Source organism: Pagrus major, chromosome 5, assembly GCF_040436345.1.
Source record: "Pagrus major chromosome 5, Pma_NU_1.0".
Taxonomy (NCBI): domain Eukaryota; kingdom Metazoa; phylum Chordata; class Actinopteri; order Spariformes; family Sparidae; genus Pagrus; species Pagrus major.
This window is the reverse complement of record NC_133219.1, coordinates 35,759,878-35,777,375: the sequence shown is the minus strand read 5'-3', so window position 1 is coordinate 35,777,375 and position 17,498 is coordinate 35,759,878. Positions and strand designations below refer to the sequence as shown.

The 17,498-nt window shown below is 40.7% G+C and overlaps 1 protein-coding gene across 1 annotated transcript; it reads right to left on the bottom strand.

The window, feature by feature from the left end:
• Positions 1-392: 392 nt before the first annotated feature.
• Positions 393-17,150, bottom strand: LOC140995894 (guanine nucleotide-binding protein G(q) subunit alpha). The gene is made up of 7 exons (XM_073466049.1): positions 16,970-17,150; positions 6,873-7,057; positions 4,498-4,652; positions 4,274-4,402; positions 3,796-3,925; positions 2,849-3,002; positions 393-2,415 (listed from the first exon to the last, which is right to left on the bottom strand). Exons 1-7 carry the CDS (start codon positions 17,103-17,105, stop codon positions 2,225-2,227), a joined length of 1,080 nt encoding a protein of 359 aa, XP_073322150.1. The 5' UTR covers positions 17,106-17,150; the 3' UTR covers positions 393-2,224.
• Between the last annotated feature and the right edge of the window lie 348 nt (positions 17,151-17,498).

The window sequence follows — 17,498 nt, the reverse complement described above, 5'->3', positions numbered from 1 at the left end:
TCTCCTAGGGAAAGGTGTTTGGCGGAGGGGTTGGAGGGTGTTCAGGATCACAAGATGCCTCAAAGATAATCAATACTTATTGAGAAGTAATAATGACACTTAATATAAAAGAATAAGAATCAATGAGCGATGTGATTACACCTATATGACAAGTGCTCTAATGATTACAATTAGCCCTGTAGATTGGATTCTGCAGTTTTTTCCATATAAAAGTCAATTTAACAGACTGGCTACTATAAGTACTGGCATACCAATCAATCTGTTGTTGGATAATAATACTCCTCTTTATACAGTACTGAAGCTGAACAACGTTTCTTTGCTGAGAGAGAAAAACAAAAACAAAAAAAACACACAAAATGTACATTCTCCTCTGAAAAAAGGAAACAAAAACAAACATGTAAATAACATATTTTTTTCTTCCAAAAATGAATTAGCCATTAGACATACAATACAAGTACATAGATACATATTTTCAATACCGCACATTCAATCTGCCAAAAAAGTAATGATTACAAAGCCAACAAAGATGCTGCCATATATATAGAGAGATGTATGTACAATGATTATAGCGTTCATAATTGCACTATGCCTCAATAAATGTAAATTACAGGCTTATGTTCTTGGAAAAAAAACAAAACAAAAAAACTTAAAGCAACTTGGGAATGAGGAAATCAAAGGTGCCAATCAGAAACAAGAAGGGCTTACTTTGGTACAAACTGAACATCAACACTCTTTAACGCCCTTTAATGTAGCAATCAGCCAAAGTTATCCTCCACTGCTATTGAACAGTCAAGTCAGCCGGGCTGTGATTGGACGATTATAAAGACACAGCTGAAATGTGACTGGATAGTCCGCAGGCTGGGGTGGGTGGGTGGAGGGGCCGGGATTGGACAGTTCAAGCAGTTCAGCGCACTTGGTGGCGTCCTCCTCTCTGATAGCCTCTAACGAACTCTAGCTTTAGTCAGTCCAAGCTGTGGAGCTGTGTGTGTGTGTGTGTGTGTGTGTGTGTGTGTGTGTGTGTGTGTGTGTGTTGGGGAGGGCGCCATCGTTGAATACTTCAGGAATGAGTTGGTCGATCAGTCAGGAGTCGGTCAGTGAAGTCAGTCGGTCCGATTCTGCTTCTCTTCATTTAAAGTAGTAAACAGCGCAAAGTGGAGTCCGGTGCTTGAGTTGTTTTGGCTTTGGCAATAAATACACACGTTACCATAATAAAAAGTGTTAATGTGGCACAGTCGAACAAAATCTTTCAACAACATTGTGTCATAAATTATAACCTCCTCAACTCTCTTCAGTCTGTGAAAAGCAAACCAGCACTGTCATGATTCAACATGCCTCCTCAACCGGTCGCCTCGAAGCTCAGAAAGCATTTTTTTAAAAGCCAACAATACTGAACTTTAATGGAGAACTGACATGAGACTCTCACTCGACACAAGACTCGAGCTACTTCCACACAAAAATTTGGTGAATCTGCTGTCACTCACACATGCTCTACTTATTGGACGGTACCAAAAATGCAATGTAATACTAATAATGATTGAAGTCAATACCAAATCGGTATGAAATCATTTAAAAATCACAGTTTAAGCCTATTTATCGAGAGAACTGCCAAGCTCTCATTTGAGGGAAAATGGTCAAGCTGTCGATTACAGATCGGTTTCATTATTTTCCTAGTGGGTAAACAGGTAAACGCCCAGGATGAAGCTTCGGAAGAACCGAACAGTGAAAAAAAAAGGAATGAAAACCTTTCTTCATCTTCTTCTTCTTGTTTATAAAAAGGCAGGAGGCAGGGAGCACATTGCATTTGTTCCAGCTCTGATGGACAAAACAAGCCACCAAAACCTCAAGTGCACAGAGTAGTTTCTTTCTTTCTCTCAAAAAAAAAAGAAAATAAACAGAAAAAAACAGAACTTCACAATGCGCAAAGCCTAGAAATGAGGATCGTTGCTGTACAGTCAACAGCAAATCCCTCCCCAACCCTTCAGAGTATCTTGCCCTCTCTCCCTATATTTCATTACCTCCTTCTTAAATAGCAAGATAAAATTTACTTTGCTCACCCCTCGGGGTCCAAGAGATCAACAAATGGCAAATAAATTAGTATTATGCAACCATTAGATTTTTTTTCTTGGATTTTCTTTTCGTGTGTGTGTATATGATGTATCGTTTCACAGATTGCGTCAGTCAGTGTGTGTCGAGGGGCCTCCTGCTAGGCGGCCCCTGCTCCGCTCTACACCAGGTTGTACTCCTTTAGGTTGAGCTGCAGGATGGTGTCTTTGACGGCGGCGAAGACGAAACGGATGTTCTCTGTGTCGGTGGCGCAGGTGAAGTGAGAGTAGATGATCTTATCGCTGTCTGGGTTCAGGTCCACGAACATCTTGAGGATGAACTCTCGCCCTGCTTGGGCATCCCTCTGGGGCCCTGGAGAGGAGAGGACAACACTTCATGAACTGACTTGTCAAGAGGGTACAATGAGCTTTTCTTCTTATTATATTATATGTTCTATAAGGGAAATGTTCTGTTCTGGCTGACGTGTGAAAAGAAAGGCTCGCTTTGACAATACATCATCATTATATCAAATACCGTGTCATATATCAGGCAGAATTTTTGGCAGATACAGACATCTGAAAGATATATCATGCAGCCTCACAATCTGAAAATACAAAATATTAAACTTCTGTATTTAGGTATGTTTGCCAGCCTAATACAGGATATACCAATACCAGTGTGGACCACTACTAGTATAAGCCAATAACACCTTTAAAAAGCATAATAGCATTGGTCCAGTGTTGTTCTTACAGCTCAAGAAGAGCAGATTCAGATATTTGAACTGTGTGTTGCTTCTGTTACTCACCATCATACTCTGGAAAGTAGTCAACCAGATGAGAGTACATGATCTTCTCCTCCAATAGGTCCTTCTTGTTGAGGAAGAGGATGACGGAGGAGTTTTGGAACCAGGGGTATGTGATTATTGTCCTGAACAGAGCTTTACTCTCCTCCATTCGGTTCTACAGAGAGTGTGTGTGAATGTGTGTGTTTGCAAGGAGAAAGACATACAGAGAAACAGAGAAAGAGAGAGAGAGAGGGAGAGTTAATCAGTTAATTAAACCACAGTCTTTCATACTCATTAAGTACAGATTTTAATAAATGTTTTACAGCACCAGAGGGAGAGCAGTAAATATGAGAGGGAAGGGCGGCCATGTCGTCTTCAAGAGTTTAATTTCTCCGCTTGCACTTCATTTCAGCGCTTAATTAAACAAAACAACCATTCTGAAAGCAAGCCTCGGCTATCACATCACCAGCGCTGCAGCGTATTAAGAGGGCTAAACAGAAATATCTCCTGTATATTATAAAAACTAATCTAATGACGTCAGAATACAGCGGACGTGCAGCCGCTTAGTCCTCTGTTTTCTGTAGTTTGATGTAACAAAAGAAGCAAAGGAAGGAAAATAAACATGGGTTCAAAAACGAGCACACATATGAACACACAGCTGCTCATTAACACACTTGACACAACTGCTATATCCTTTTAAGAAGGAGATGGGGCCTGAGGCGGTATTCAAAACAGCTGGCTGTTCATTTACAAATGCTTTCCAAGGGAAAAAAAAGGTGGAGCACGGCCAGGCAGGAGCAGAATCTGATTTCCATTGTTTTAAATCAGAAATAGCTTCCACATCAAAGAACAAAAGCTTTTAAAATGGGCGAAATCGTTTATGAAAATGTGAAACAAAAAGTACCACACAGACAATAATCACTTAGTTTGGTCATTACATTTATTTACTGTGCGTATTCATCACTCACCTCGTTGTCCGACTCCACCAAAACTTGGTCGTACTCGCTGAGCGCCACCAGGAACATGATGGACGTGACGTTCTCAAAACAGTGGATCCACTTCCTCCTCTCCGACCTCTGACCTCCAACATCCACCATCCTGTCACGGTGACAGCAGCAGCATCCAAAAAGTGAGAAATCAGTCACTACAAGCACTGAAAGTTTTGCAAGCCTTTCTGAATGTTTTAAAGATGAGACATGTGATGACTTGATTTCTGGGTGCGACTACTGGCAGAAAAGTCACTTTTGTGTTTATGGCGCCCCCTTCTACCACAATTCCACCTTAGTGAGACTAAAGAAAAGAGTATTTAGGAATAAGGTAGATAATAGATATGAGCTCTTAACATAACAAACAAGTGTTTTCTATGAACCAAAAACAGCGAATAAGTCATAAACTGTGAGTATTTACACCAAACAATCATGTTTCTGAAAATATCTCTTTATTCACCTGAATATGACACTCTGCAAGTCAAACGGGTATTCAATGATGCCCGTGGTTGGGACTCGAACCCTCAACACATCCTGCTGGGTGGGAAGGTACGCCGGCTCAGCGATCCGGTCCAACGCGTTCAGGTAACTACAGACACACACACACACAGAAAATGAAGCTACATATTTAGAAATGTTCAGAAATTTCAATTCATGCCCAACTTATTTTGACACTCGACTCACTATTTAGTGGAGTCTGAGAGTTGGTATTCCCTCCTTCGGTCGTAGCACTCCTGGATGCCCGGGTCATTCCATAAGCTCTTGATTGCATCTACATAAGGATTCTCCATCGTGCTGACCTTTTCTACATCCACCTCTCTTACGATGTTGGCGTTGCCCTGGAGGGAAGAAACAAGGAGAAAAATGTAATTAACAACACCAAGCAAAAAAGTGATACTTCAATAAAACTGCAACTTTTTATTTTTGAATATCAAAAGACAGCACCTATGAAAGCCAATCAACATACAGGTTATGCAGTCCTAATTATAACTGGCTTATTTTCTCCCTCACAATTTCTATATCCAGAACTTTCTTTACACCTCCAGGCTCAGCATGGACCAAATATCTAAAGCTCAAATCCTGCTGGGCCTATTAAGGGGAAAGTGTGGCCGTCCCAGATTCCCGTTAAAACTCTCCTGAGTCCCTTGACACAAGATCAACGTGTGCCTGAATGTTGAAACTGTTTTATTACCATAAATCAGACCGATATTACGAAATCAACATACTACCATGACTTTTATATTACTGATCTAACCCTCATTTAGTTCCATTTCCTTTACAGTGTAAAGTCATTCAGCATGACTGAAGTAAAATAAAGTTATTCATGTTATACCTATTTTATGTGCTGCAATGGACGTGGAGATGGCAGAGTAAACAAGTAAAAAAGTAAACAAGAAAACAATCATAGCGGCAAATAACTCAATGTGATGGTTTAAATGTGATTGAGATGTTTAGACTCAGCCACGGTGAAGAAAAGAGTTTTATTTCTCCATCTCCTTGTCTCATAACAGCAACATGCCAGGTTTTACTAGCCTAAGTGCCTGCAATCTTGACATTCAGAACGAATGTCCGTGCAGCCAGTGTAGACACGATCAACAGGTTTCATTTTCACTTCCTTTGTGATGTCAGAGGTCAAAGGTATAATAGTTCCCATTTTAGTCTTATGAGAGCAAAGGGACGTTAAGTATAAAGTCAGACAGGTGTTCAGGAGTTCTGTTGTACTTTTTCATTGACACATAACTTTGCTGCTTGCTGTACTCAAGTACTTTCATAGTACCCCACAAGTATTCAAGTATTTTTCTTCAGTATATATTTTTTTATTTAGTATGTAGGGTATGCAGGGCTGTTTTTGCCTTTGTTATACAGCATCAGCTGAGAGACAGGAAAGTGTGAGAGAGACAAGATGACATGCACAAAAGGGCCCGGCCAAGCCATGGTGTGAGTGCTCTACCTGGTGAGCTACCAGACCAGCGTTTGTACTGCTACCTTCTTTTTTAATAAAAAATGATTACGGCAGCATTATTTTTCACTCAGCATACTGGAGGGATGTACTTGGTTTTTACTGTGTTCAAAGTGGCTGAAGTTGCTGGGCTTCAACAGCACATTCAGTTTCACTCTTCGTGAGCATGAGGGAAGCGAAAGCACACGGAGAATGACGGTCCACCACAACAGCACAGTTGCAAATAGGGCCTGTGCTCAAGTTAAATCTGAGTTGTGGTGCCATTTTAAATCTCATGGTTTATACTAAGTCTTCTCTACTGCACACCTGGTAGACTTTGGATCCCCTTTTTTTTTAACCCTAACCCTTTTTTGACGAGTGATGAAATGAATGGGAGCCAACAGAAGATAGTGTACTTACTGATGTCTGTTTACAGAAAGGACAATGCTAATAAAACATTGCCAGTTTCAAGTGTTACCTAGTACATTTTAACCTGTTTTTCCTGTATATTATCTATAAAATATCTACTGCGTCCTAATTCTAACATCCCGACATTATGGTCTGAGAGCAAGAGATCACACTAAAATCTACTAAGTGATCCATCAACCCTTCTGAACCAAATCTCCACGAAACCTTCCAGTGAACAACAGCATGCCACTGGACCATTGCCAGGCAGGCAGGAGCCGAAGCCGAGAGGTCAGCTGTCACCCCTGAAATGGTCTCTGATGGCTCTGAAGACTACTACGCTCCACTTCCTTTCATTTGTCACTCTCGGAGGGAATGAACTGCGTAACTCAGTTAGTAACTCACAAGCTAAAAAAGGAGAATAGAGACCTGCTGAAGTGAAAGTTTCAGAAGATTCGGTCAAAGTTGGTCTCTGTTGTGTGATTATATGTGCAAACACAAACATGTGATGGAGGGCTAGTGTGCTGTAAGGACACAGGAAGTGTGAAAAAGGGACAGGAAGCGATTATGGATGGCTGCTCCAAATAAGATAGACAGCGCTCTAAAAATATACAACGACGCCGTGGCCTCTTTGTAGCATCTTTCTCTCTTTTTCTCAAGTTATAAGTCAGTCGTTATTTCAGTTGAGACACTTGTGCGACAGAATCCAGTTTACCTTGTTGTGCTCGTATTTGTAGGGGATCTTGAGCGTTTCCGCGGCTCGGATCATTGCTTGCATGGCTGTGAAGATGTTCTGATAGACCAGTTTGGTGAAACCCCTTTTGTCCTCGTCTGTGTAACCGGCGCCGTGGATAATCCTCATCTGTTTGATGAATGTGCTCTTCCCACTTTCCCCAGTGCCTGAGAAAGTAGACAGGAAAAGAGGACAAATGAGCAGAGTTTATTTATTTTGTAGGTTTTCTTTTAACAAGACAGCACATTTAATCTCCAGTGTCAGCATCCACGCTCCTTAAATGGACATTTAGTCATTTATGACTTTTCCTGGAGCCCTACTGGGGAAAAAAAAGGGAAGAGCGACAACATAACAGAAATCGTATTATCACAATAAAACAATAACAACAAGAGGAGAGTGTTTAAATTCTTCAAACATGGTGCTAATCTTGAGTGCAATCAGAGAGCTAGTTCTACAGTGATGCAGTAAAAAAAAAATTACCAGACCATTTAAAGGGTTCTAAGCATATTTTGATGATTATCAGGATAATATTGTGAATTGCAATTACTTTGGCTAGCAGGAATATGTCTGATCGGGGCTGTAAGAAAACATTGATGTGTCTGATTTATATGCCATCACTTTAAGGGATACATGGAGCCAGTGATGTTAGGTAGAGTGGAGCTAGTGGCCAGAAAACCAAAACAATGAACCAAAATAGGCTAAAAGGATCTGTAGAGGTCAGGAAATCTGCCTAGTGTGGTGATAATTCTCTGTGAGTTTTCTCCTTATAACAACCCTTAACATATTACACATTAGATCCACTGTTACTTGACAGCTTCAGAGTTAAGTTCAAGCAACACAAACCCTGAAAAAGAAGATCTGGCCATATCTGGGAATGTAAACTATTTCAAAAACATTTTAAAATGTGAAGGTGTATGAAGATTTCTCCTGAGGGGAAAAAAAGCTGAATCATTGTTCTTTGTAGCAACATCCTATCATGTGCACACACATTTATACACACAGATATACAGTACACAAACACACATACAGTATGTACTCACTCACTCATGCACTTAGTCATTCACATGTATAATATTATGTGCTGGCTTCTCTCCTCTCAGCCTGTTTGCTTGGTCTGGGGACAGACCAAGAACAACATCTCTCTCTTCTCAGTGGTGACAGGGACTATTTGGGTGTGAAGAGCCGGGGGTGTAGTTTCTCTTTGGTTCATTGAGAATTTTGGCAGACCCACACAACGGTCTTACTTAACCTCACCGCTAACTCTTGAAAAACTTGGCAGGAAGCAGTGTGTGTGTTTTGCATAGCAGCGGCCAAGAGACGTGCTGCATTCCAGTGAGTAACCTACAGACTCTGTTGTAAAAGTCTGGCTGTGTTACACTCCTTTGTACTGTATATTATAAACTCTATTTTCGTCTCCATACTGTGGGCCCACAACACAGAGTAAGCACTTAACTAAACCAAGCTACAGGTTATTGCTGAAATACTATAAACTCTACGGAAACAGCATTTCTTTTGTAGGGTTGCTGACTCAGAAGCCTGAAATGAGCTGGGAAGGTCGTAACGAGGAAACTGGAGTCAGCACAATTACTCCTGAAGTGCTCTTTAGCCAAGCACTTTAGATCATATTTAGAAATTCAGTTTATAAAGTGAATGAACCAATAAGGAAATGCAATCACCAGAATAAATATTTGCAGTTGCAAATATGTTGATATAAGATTTGTTTTTGTTGCAACTTTATGTTTCTTTTGGTACAATTTTCAGTTTTATCTTGTGACAACACCTTGCTTATGCTCTGGTTACGTTTAGGCACTAAAAACACTTTGTAAGGGTTAGTAAAAGATCACGTTTTGGCTTAAAATACCTGTTTTTGTTGCCACAAACACGGCTGGAAATTGCCCCTTGGTATCTTTAAAAATATCCAGTGGTGTACACTTAGACATGTTGAAATGCGCTGGTCCCTCATTGAAAATGTCCACTGGTCTCATGCTTACATATGGTCACTGGCTGGCCAGCCTTCTCGCCTATAACTCCACTACCATCCCATCCACTTCCCAATATAAAAGTCAGGCAATAAACATGTAAAGTAAACGTGATATAACACCTTTTGTAGAAATGTCAATAAGGTACGTAGCCCATGACACGTGCAGATGTGATTGTATCAAAGCTACCATGCACACAAAAGCATCAGAATATACTGTGTTTTCTCATGCAACTTTTTTCTTTGTTTAGTTAAGGTGGCTTTGAAATATGAAATTATGGCTATGCTATTTGTAGTCATACTACACAGTCTGTACACACACATCTCCTTTTTAACAGACCAAGGCAAAATTCGTACATGCTCACTCCATTTGATTTTGAATTGGATTTCCTATTTCTTGTTAGTGCTACATGCTAATGCTACAAAAACACTACTGCATATCCTTTGGTGCGCTTTCAAATATTCACCTTGCAGCACCAAAGGGTGAGTTGGACCTGTGACCACGTGTTGTCCACCCACACACCACTCTGTCCACCCATTCACATTAACCTTGATGACACATACTAGTGGCTGCAGACCACAAACAGTGTTGAACAAGAGTTAATGCCTTACAGCGTCCGCCCTAAAAATAGACACATTCTATTTTTTAAACAGGCAAAGTGGAACAGTGAGTAATCTCAAAAACTTAAATTAAATGTGCCAGTGGGTTTTGGATGTGTACAGGCACAAAGGATCTGAGCTGCTCGTGGCTGTTCAAACAGAGAAAGAACCCAATGTCCTCAAACAGGAAGACGCATGTGAGTGGTTCATAAATTCATCCATTTATGACTATTGACGGCCTCTAATATCCCCAAGTCTGACCTGATAAATGGACGCTGACAGGGTGCAAAATTAACTTATTGGTTCACTGGTCAAATGGCTAGGGAATGTAAAAATCCATTGCAATTCAGGTCTATATTACATGAAAAACAATTAATTTCAAGACAGCCGAGTCTGCTTTTAAAGGTTGAGTGTGTGGAGTAAATGTTTCTCTGGGGATCCACCCGTTCAAGAATGTGTTCCCCAAAGATGAAACTTAATTTATAAGCTACTACCCTACAAGGCTACGGTATTTTGTACAGGCTCCCCAAGGCTATAAAAAAGAGACATTTTTACAGAATTGTTTGACCAACAGCTGAATTAGTTATAAGAAAAATGATTTCAAAGCTTTAAAATATTGAGGAAAACAATTTCTCCAAAATAATTAAAGATCGCTCGACCACATCTGTGTCCTGATGGGTCTTCTCTTTTATACCCATGAGAGAGACGCTCGAAAAGATAAGAGACACAGCGAGGATGACTAAGTATGAGTATGTGCTTGCCATTAGAGGCTGCTGAGTCACCTTTCAATGTGGCGACCCAGGATTATCCTGGCGTTTGAGGTTGGTGTGGATGGATCGACGTTACACCTGAGGTGAGTGTGTCTGATCTGGCTCCACAGCCAGAGGCCAAGCCCCAGGGCTCGTGACTGTCGGACTCAGAGGGTGAAGAAAAGGAGAGAACCCAGACTTCTCTTCTCAACTTAAAGTGGTAGAACATAAGACATATCTTCAAGGTTGTACATTTCAACAACCCCTGAATGCACCACCACATCAGTGCCAGCTATGCACAGAACTGACTCAAGAAGAGAGAGACATCACAGAGCACAGGGCAGACAAACTTTAGTACCAAATCCTCCAGTCTAAATTACAGTGTGTCTCTCTTAACTACAACCTGTAGCTTCTGTGCAGAGGTCAGATCTGGAAAACATAATATTATTTACTTCAGATTTTTCCCGTGTCAACATGGATTATTGGATTATGATTATTTAGCCCTGCTTCTTGCCCACTGTTTCGACAGTCCATTATTTCAAAACCCCAATAGTCTGAAAGTTATTTCCTCTTAGTAATATTTTAGTATATTTGGACGTTAGGGCTGCAACGAACCTGGCAGTTATTTCCACAATTTCTTGATTGATTGCTCTAGTCTACAAAATATTTTAATAAAGTGCAAAATGCTCACCAAAACCCAAAGACATTTACTTTAATAAATGACAAAGAAAAGAAGCAAATACTTGAACTTTAGAAGCTGGAACCAGCAAACATTTTTTGCTTGATGGAAATATCTCTTAAATCGACTAAACGTTGAAGCTGTAGTGGACCAAAGGATTGTGGTTTCTGTTAAAATAAGTACATCACTTACGTCACTCAAGTTACATCCATAAGTATCTGTGTATTATAGAGTGTGAATTGAAAACAACTGGCCTTCAGAGTTGGTATTTGTTTCCAGAATAACAAACTGTCCGACAAAAGTCCAGTGGGCCAACGTAAAGTAGTCAGACAGTGAAAATTATACGATTATCAAACTGCTTTATAGAATTGAAAGTTGTTTAAATAACTCTAAAATATACATGTTCAGGTATTAATCTGTGGTAAAGCAGTGTCCTGTTGAACTAGTTTGCAGGTCAGATCAGTGATGTTTAACAGTCTATGTTGAATGATAAATCCAACAGAATGAAACTGAACCTGATGTTTTGTTGGGCAGTTGAAATTCTTGAAAGATGCTTGTGGAAATGATCTGAGGAGTCCGTTTTGTTTTTCTCTTTCATAGAGAAACTCTCTCGTGGGTGTCAAATCGATTCAGTGTTAATGGCAGGCGGCCTTTAGGCAGCACCTGCAAATCTCCAGGCAAAACACAAGACAGAGACTTGAATTCAATAAAAAAATACTGCAATGTGCAATGTGCAATGTGCAACACTACATGTTAGTGTGAGTTGTGTTAGTTTAGGATAACTATGGGAGTGCCATGAAAAACCTCGACTATACTGGAGATAATGTTGATACTATGACAAGTATTTAACTGCATTAAAGTACGGCATGAAGACTGGTTGTAGTAGCATTGAATCACATTGTGAATTTAAAAAAATGTTTAAGCCTTCCCCCCTTTTTGTGCACTTTCTAAGACTGCACTGCTAACTAACTTGGTCACATTCATACAAGAATCACATGACATCTTTAGTGCTTCCTCTCACAATTACAACCATGCGTTTGTTAAACGCTTGTTAAAAGTTTGCGGTGGACTTTGTTCGGTCGCAGCCTTCATAAAGTTCCCACAGCTTTTATTCGTCTGATAAAAGCAGCTGACAGTGATTGGAAAGATCAACACTTTTTGCAAATATCTTTAACAGCAGATATGCAAAAATGTGAGCGCAAACATGTGGATGAAAAATGCTGTAATGCTGCCATGATTTAAGAAACTGCTCAGCTGTGCAAGCCTTGAAGTAGCCTAAGCAGATACTTTATGTGACTATAGAGAGGTAATTCTATGATCTAAGTTGTTCATAACTGTAACTTCACTTTCAGATCCTCATCTGTCATCCCACTTGTCGATAATTTTGTGTGTCTATGTGTGTAAGTTCGTAAAAGGGGGGCAGGCATCATAAACTAGGTCCAATGTTCTCTCGAGGCTTTGAACTGGGCTGTGCCACTTTTGTAATTGAGCAATTTCAGATCAATTAAATAGAGGGAGATGGGCCTGATAATTATTCATGTTTAACCCTTTTGACTGCTTAAAACTTCAATGTTGAATAAATAGGAGGTCACACAGATGCGATATACGTACAATAATGCAATCACAAAGTTCTTTGCAGCAATTATATGTCTGGAAATGATGACCAGTAGCCCGGGCTGACATACTCAAACAGATTAAAAGTTCAAAACCTAAAGATATTCAGTTCACGATCACAAATTACACATTTTAAAAGCTGCAACTAACAAACGTTTGGAATTTTTTTGCTTGAACAATGACTGAAAACATTACTCCATTGTCAAAATAGCTGCCGAGTCACTGACTAATTGTTTCGGCTCTAGTAAAAACAAAACAAAAAATCATAGGTGACAAAAGATGTTGTCAATCTTGTTCAACAGTATCTAAACAGGGTTGCCCTCAGTGGATATAACACAATATCCGACCACTTTGTGAGGTTCATTTGGAATAAAGTTAGTAAAAAGCACCGCCATCTAAGAGACCCCACACTGTGCATGTGTTCTCTCAGTAGTTTCACTTCGCTGTGTTGTCAGTAAACATTTTCCAACGAAGCGAAGCGTTTCTAGTTACAAGTATTGTATTCGTGATCCACACAAACATTACACAATCATGACATTCATGAGAATTTGGAGGCTTCGATATGAAATGGACTGCAGTTTTTGAATGTTGTCCTGTCTGAAAGTACTAAATCTGAAAGAATTTAGGCAAAAACGTATTCACAATTTGTGTATAATGTTTTGATATAACTTTAAATTCATGCGCCTGTGCTCATATACTGCTATAGGGGATCAATTTCAGCTGGTTCTTTCCGAGATGGCCCGTCTTACTGTTATTCTGCTGTGGCGGACATCGATTTTTACTGGACTTTTCCTGAGTCACCTATCTTAGTGAAGCCTTTAGTATCTCTGACTCATTAGCAGGCTTTAAACTACTTCTGTGCCAGACAGCTCCTAAGTGTTACACTTACAAACCCCCCCTTCTCCCCCTGCCGCTGCATCAACTCCTCCACTTTGTGACCAGTTAAGTATTCTTGGTTTGCTGCCCAGGTGAAACCTGTGTTAATTTTGGTACATATCCCTTTATCAGTTTACAACACCCTAATGGATATTAGGTGCACAAGGAGGACGGATGATATGCTTTCAGCGTTTCTTAAGCTTGCTCATTTGTTGTGTTGTGTGGGCTTCAATGTACACAGTCCCTTGTGGATATAAAGCAATTAGTGGGCTTGAAAGACTAGAAGTGAATTAAGAGCCAAGATGATTTGTGAAAAAAAACAAGCGAGGGACATTTTGAAGAATTGAGAAACTTCCAAACTTGACTGGAGAGTTTTGTGCTAGATCCCACGGGACATTAAGCAATTAGTGAGTTTGAAAAACCCCATAATACACTGATAGCATATGGGTTACTGACGCCATACAGAGCGCGCACAGCCTTTCTTCAGTTAACTCTGCCACAAGTGGTGGAGTGATGGAGTCTGTATGAAATGTACACCAGTGGTGGTGAGAAACTATGTACATTTACTCAAAATCTATACTTCAGCAGAATTTTAGAGGTACCTGTATCTGTATTTCCATTGGCTGCTACTTTATACTACTGCCACACTCAAATCAGAAGAAAATATTGTACTTTTCACTCCACTGCATCTATTTGAGAACCTTATTTACGAGTTACTGCAGATTTAGTTTAATAATACAAAATCTAATCAACAAAAAAATTATGATGTATTATTATGGATAAAGATATGACCTCATTGATCCAGAGGGGAAGCTTCTCCACAGATAAACTATATAAAATAGTCGAACCACTTCACCAGCTTCAATGTTGGAGGAATGAACACATTAATGCATCAATACTTCAATAACATCACATACATTATTCTGAAATGCCATTCTCCGTAAAGACTACTTTCACTTTTGGTACTTTAATTGTATTTTGATGATAATACTTTTGCACTTTTACATGAAACAAATATTATCGACGCTGTGGTACTGCTGCTTTTACTCAGGTATAAGATCTGAGTACTTCTTCCACCTCGGATAAATAAACATAACTAGGATGGCACTCAGTACAGTGCATACCTCGGCCAAGGCTCAACAGCCCCCTTTAATTTAATCAAGCTCAATCCAAAATCAAACTTGATAGCTCACTCTATGTTCTTAACCACCCATAACTGCTTAACCATAATTTAAGTCTATTCCGGGATGGAGACCCAGACTCCATTCAAGTTTTGTGGAAATCTGTTCTGTAGTTTTTGTGTAATCCTGCTGACAAACCAACCAACTAACCAACAAATGGACACAGGCGAAAACATCACCTTCTTGGCTGAGGTAACTATTTTATAAGCTCAGACATGCACATGTTGGGACGTGTGCTTCTTCTTTCCATGATGGCCTGTATCCTGGTTTGGCCTGGACTGTATTCTTATCACATTTCTTATCTATACTCCAGTCAGCCTCTAAATGACTTAAATTGTCCCTTCAATAATTCACCACAGCACCACACAGCAACTACAACTAACCAACCCTCTGACAACAACTATACTCACGAGTGCTTGACAGACAGAGTCTTAACAGTATGTTAAGTGTTACTAGAAAATTCATAAAAGTTATATGTGTTTGTTGGAGAAAAATCACACTTGTAATCCATCATTACAGGAAACTTTTTACCCTGCTACTTAATGGATTGTATCTCCACTACAACTCGATACTCGGAGACATTAATTGTAAGCATCCTGTCATTTAAGGCGTGCTACTAAACCACTCTGAAATATAATAGCCTATACTGAGAGGACTGACTGATAAGCAGCCACCACACAAAAAAATAAATATTGAACATGAGTCATAGTCATTGATTCTTCCGTTTGAATCATATGAGAATAGTGAGTAATCTTTGAAAAAATACCATATTGTGTCTCATGAGTAGCACTGTTACGTCCTCAAACTTCCATTGCTTTTTGGTTTGGGTCTTTGGCTGTTTACGTGCTTACATAATGGGCGAATTGTTGGGTATTAAAACAGATTAGAGGGCAACAACAACACAATCATTTGTCCATAGTTAACAGGGGCGGAGGTAGCCGGCTCCTTCAAATCCTGTTAAGGGGGGATTCATTTCAGGATTTTGTACCAACAGGGAGGGCAAAAGGGGAAACGTTCTCCTTCAGCCTCTCATAAACCCCACACGCCTTCATTAACACGCAGGCTAGATGGCGTGATCTCAAGCCCCGGCCTTCTCCACCACCTTCTCCTCCAAGGAATTGAGAGAGGAGGGCACTGGATCAGGAAGAGAGGGTTTCTGGCACCACTCACCGCGGTCATCACAACTAATGGGCTTTTTGTTGAAAATCTAATTAAAAACGGGATGGTGAGTAGATGACTTGTTTTCCTCAAATTTCTCCAGTATGACTAATACTTCTCGACAGGATTGCCAACACCCCCCCCACCCTCACATCTAACAACCCCACGCTGTAAATATGCACAGGTACTCCATGTCCGTGATATTTACACACCTTTTAAGATGTTATGATATTTTAGGTTGAGGTGTTAAGACTCATTTTTTCTCTCTGCTGTGTGGAATGATTCAAATGCATATAAAAGGTGGGTCCATGAACATACCATCACACATGGACATTTTCAGTGACTATCTAGCTGGTATGACAGACAGTGAGCGCCCATACAATGATATATTGATACCTCAATGCCTTTTTCTCTTGTGAATTGCAGTGTATTATCCATGACTGCCTGGGCACCAGTAACCAAGGGTTGCTGGAAGTTTTGCTTTTGCTTCAAGTCTCTTAAAACGAACAACTAACTGGTTTCCTTTTAAGAAAAAAATCGACATATTTTAAATACTACACAGCATACTACCAATACCACACTGGATTGTGTAGTTCTGGTGAGTTTAAATCATGCTTCAGGACAACACAAGGTTTCCCAGAACATTCTGCTTTTTTCTCTCAGTGTCTGGACTGGAAAACTGGTCCAGTTTTTCCAGGTTTTTCCAGGACGCGTGGGAACCCCTTTCCAAAGATGGGGAAAGCCCGCTTCCAACCTAGCTTGACACCTATCATATAATCATTGCCAGGGTTATGCCTTAAGCTGCAATGCTGCCTAGATTACTCGCAATAAAACGCTAGACTTTGGTCCAGCTGATATCTGACACACCACCTGGATGGGCTCTCTGTAGCTGGGGGCCACACAGATTGCTGTGAATGCACAGAGGAGGGGGGTGAGAGTGACTTGATGAGCATTTGTTTAACTGGTTGTTATTCAAATCAGGTGACACACCGTGAGCTCTATAGGCCTGACTGGGTTAAGCATCTCCTCCCTCTGCTGACCTGCCAATCTGTGCGCTCCACTCCCAACATATTTGCAGCCACCCACTCCCCAACTTCACTCAGGTGGGAAGTCCCACTAATAGACCCCCACCTTCTTCTACCTACCCGACATAGGTATTTCTGGAGAGAGGAATTTGGGCTCTGCATCTCTCTCCCCTCTCCTCACCTCTCCCTCCCCCCCGTGTTCCTCCCTGTCGAGCTTACCGAGAAGCAACAGTTTCAGTTCCCGGCGTGCGTCCCTCTTATCCCGGCGGAGCTGCCTCTCGATCTCGTCGTTGATCCGCCTGGCTTCTTTCGCCTCCTCGCTGAGGCAACACGCCATTATGGATTCCAGGGTCATTCTCGCTCCTCTTTCCTCTCCTCCTCCTCCTCCTCCTCCCCAAAAAAAAAAATAACACTCACTTTTCTGCGTTTTTTTTCCTCCCCTCTCTCCTTTACTGATTCATTCAGAATTCAGATTCGAGTCCAAAAAACATGAAAACAAAAACAGGAGGCCTGTGAATGCCAGATAACGTCCTCATACAGGCCTGGTGGTGGTGGAAATTACGCGTGGACGCCCTTATAATGAGTGTGAACAGCGCACAGATTGTGCTGGAGAGGGAAAAATTAAGATATTTGAGAAATTATTGACCCCCAGCCCTCCCTCCCCCCTGTTTCGGTTCGCTTTCCGGGGCCTCCCGACAGCTTTTCAAAACAGTGTCCGAGTTGAATGATCTGTGCGATCTTAATTGGT

What these genes read in the sequence shown, in the direction of transcription:
- LOC140995894 (XM_073466049.1), bottom strand. Translation starts at nt 17,105, where the DNA reads ATGACCCTGGAATCCATAATGGCGTGTTGCCTCAGCGAGGAGGCGAAA. An exon ending in ACTGAAACTGTTGCTTCTCG is followed by an intron (nt 7,058 to 16,969) that starts GTAAGCTCGACA and finishes CTACTTTCTCAG; the next exon opens with GCACTGGGGAAAGTGGGAAG. An exon ending in CTACTTTCCAGAGTATGATG is followed by an intron (nt 2,416 to 2,848) that starts GTGAGTAACAGA and finishes TCTCCTCTCCAG; the next exon opens with GGCCCCAGAGGGATGCCCAA.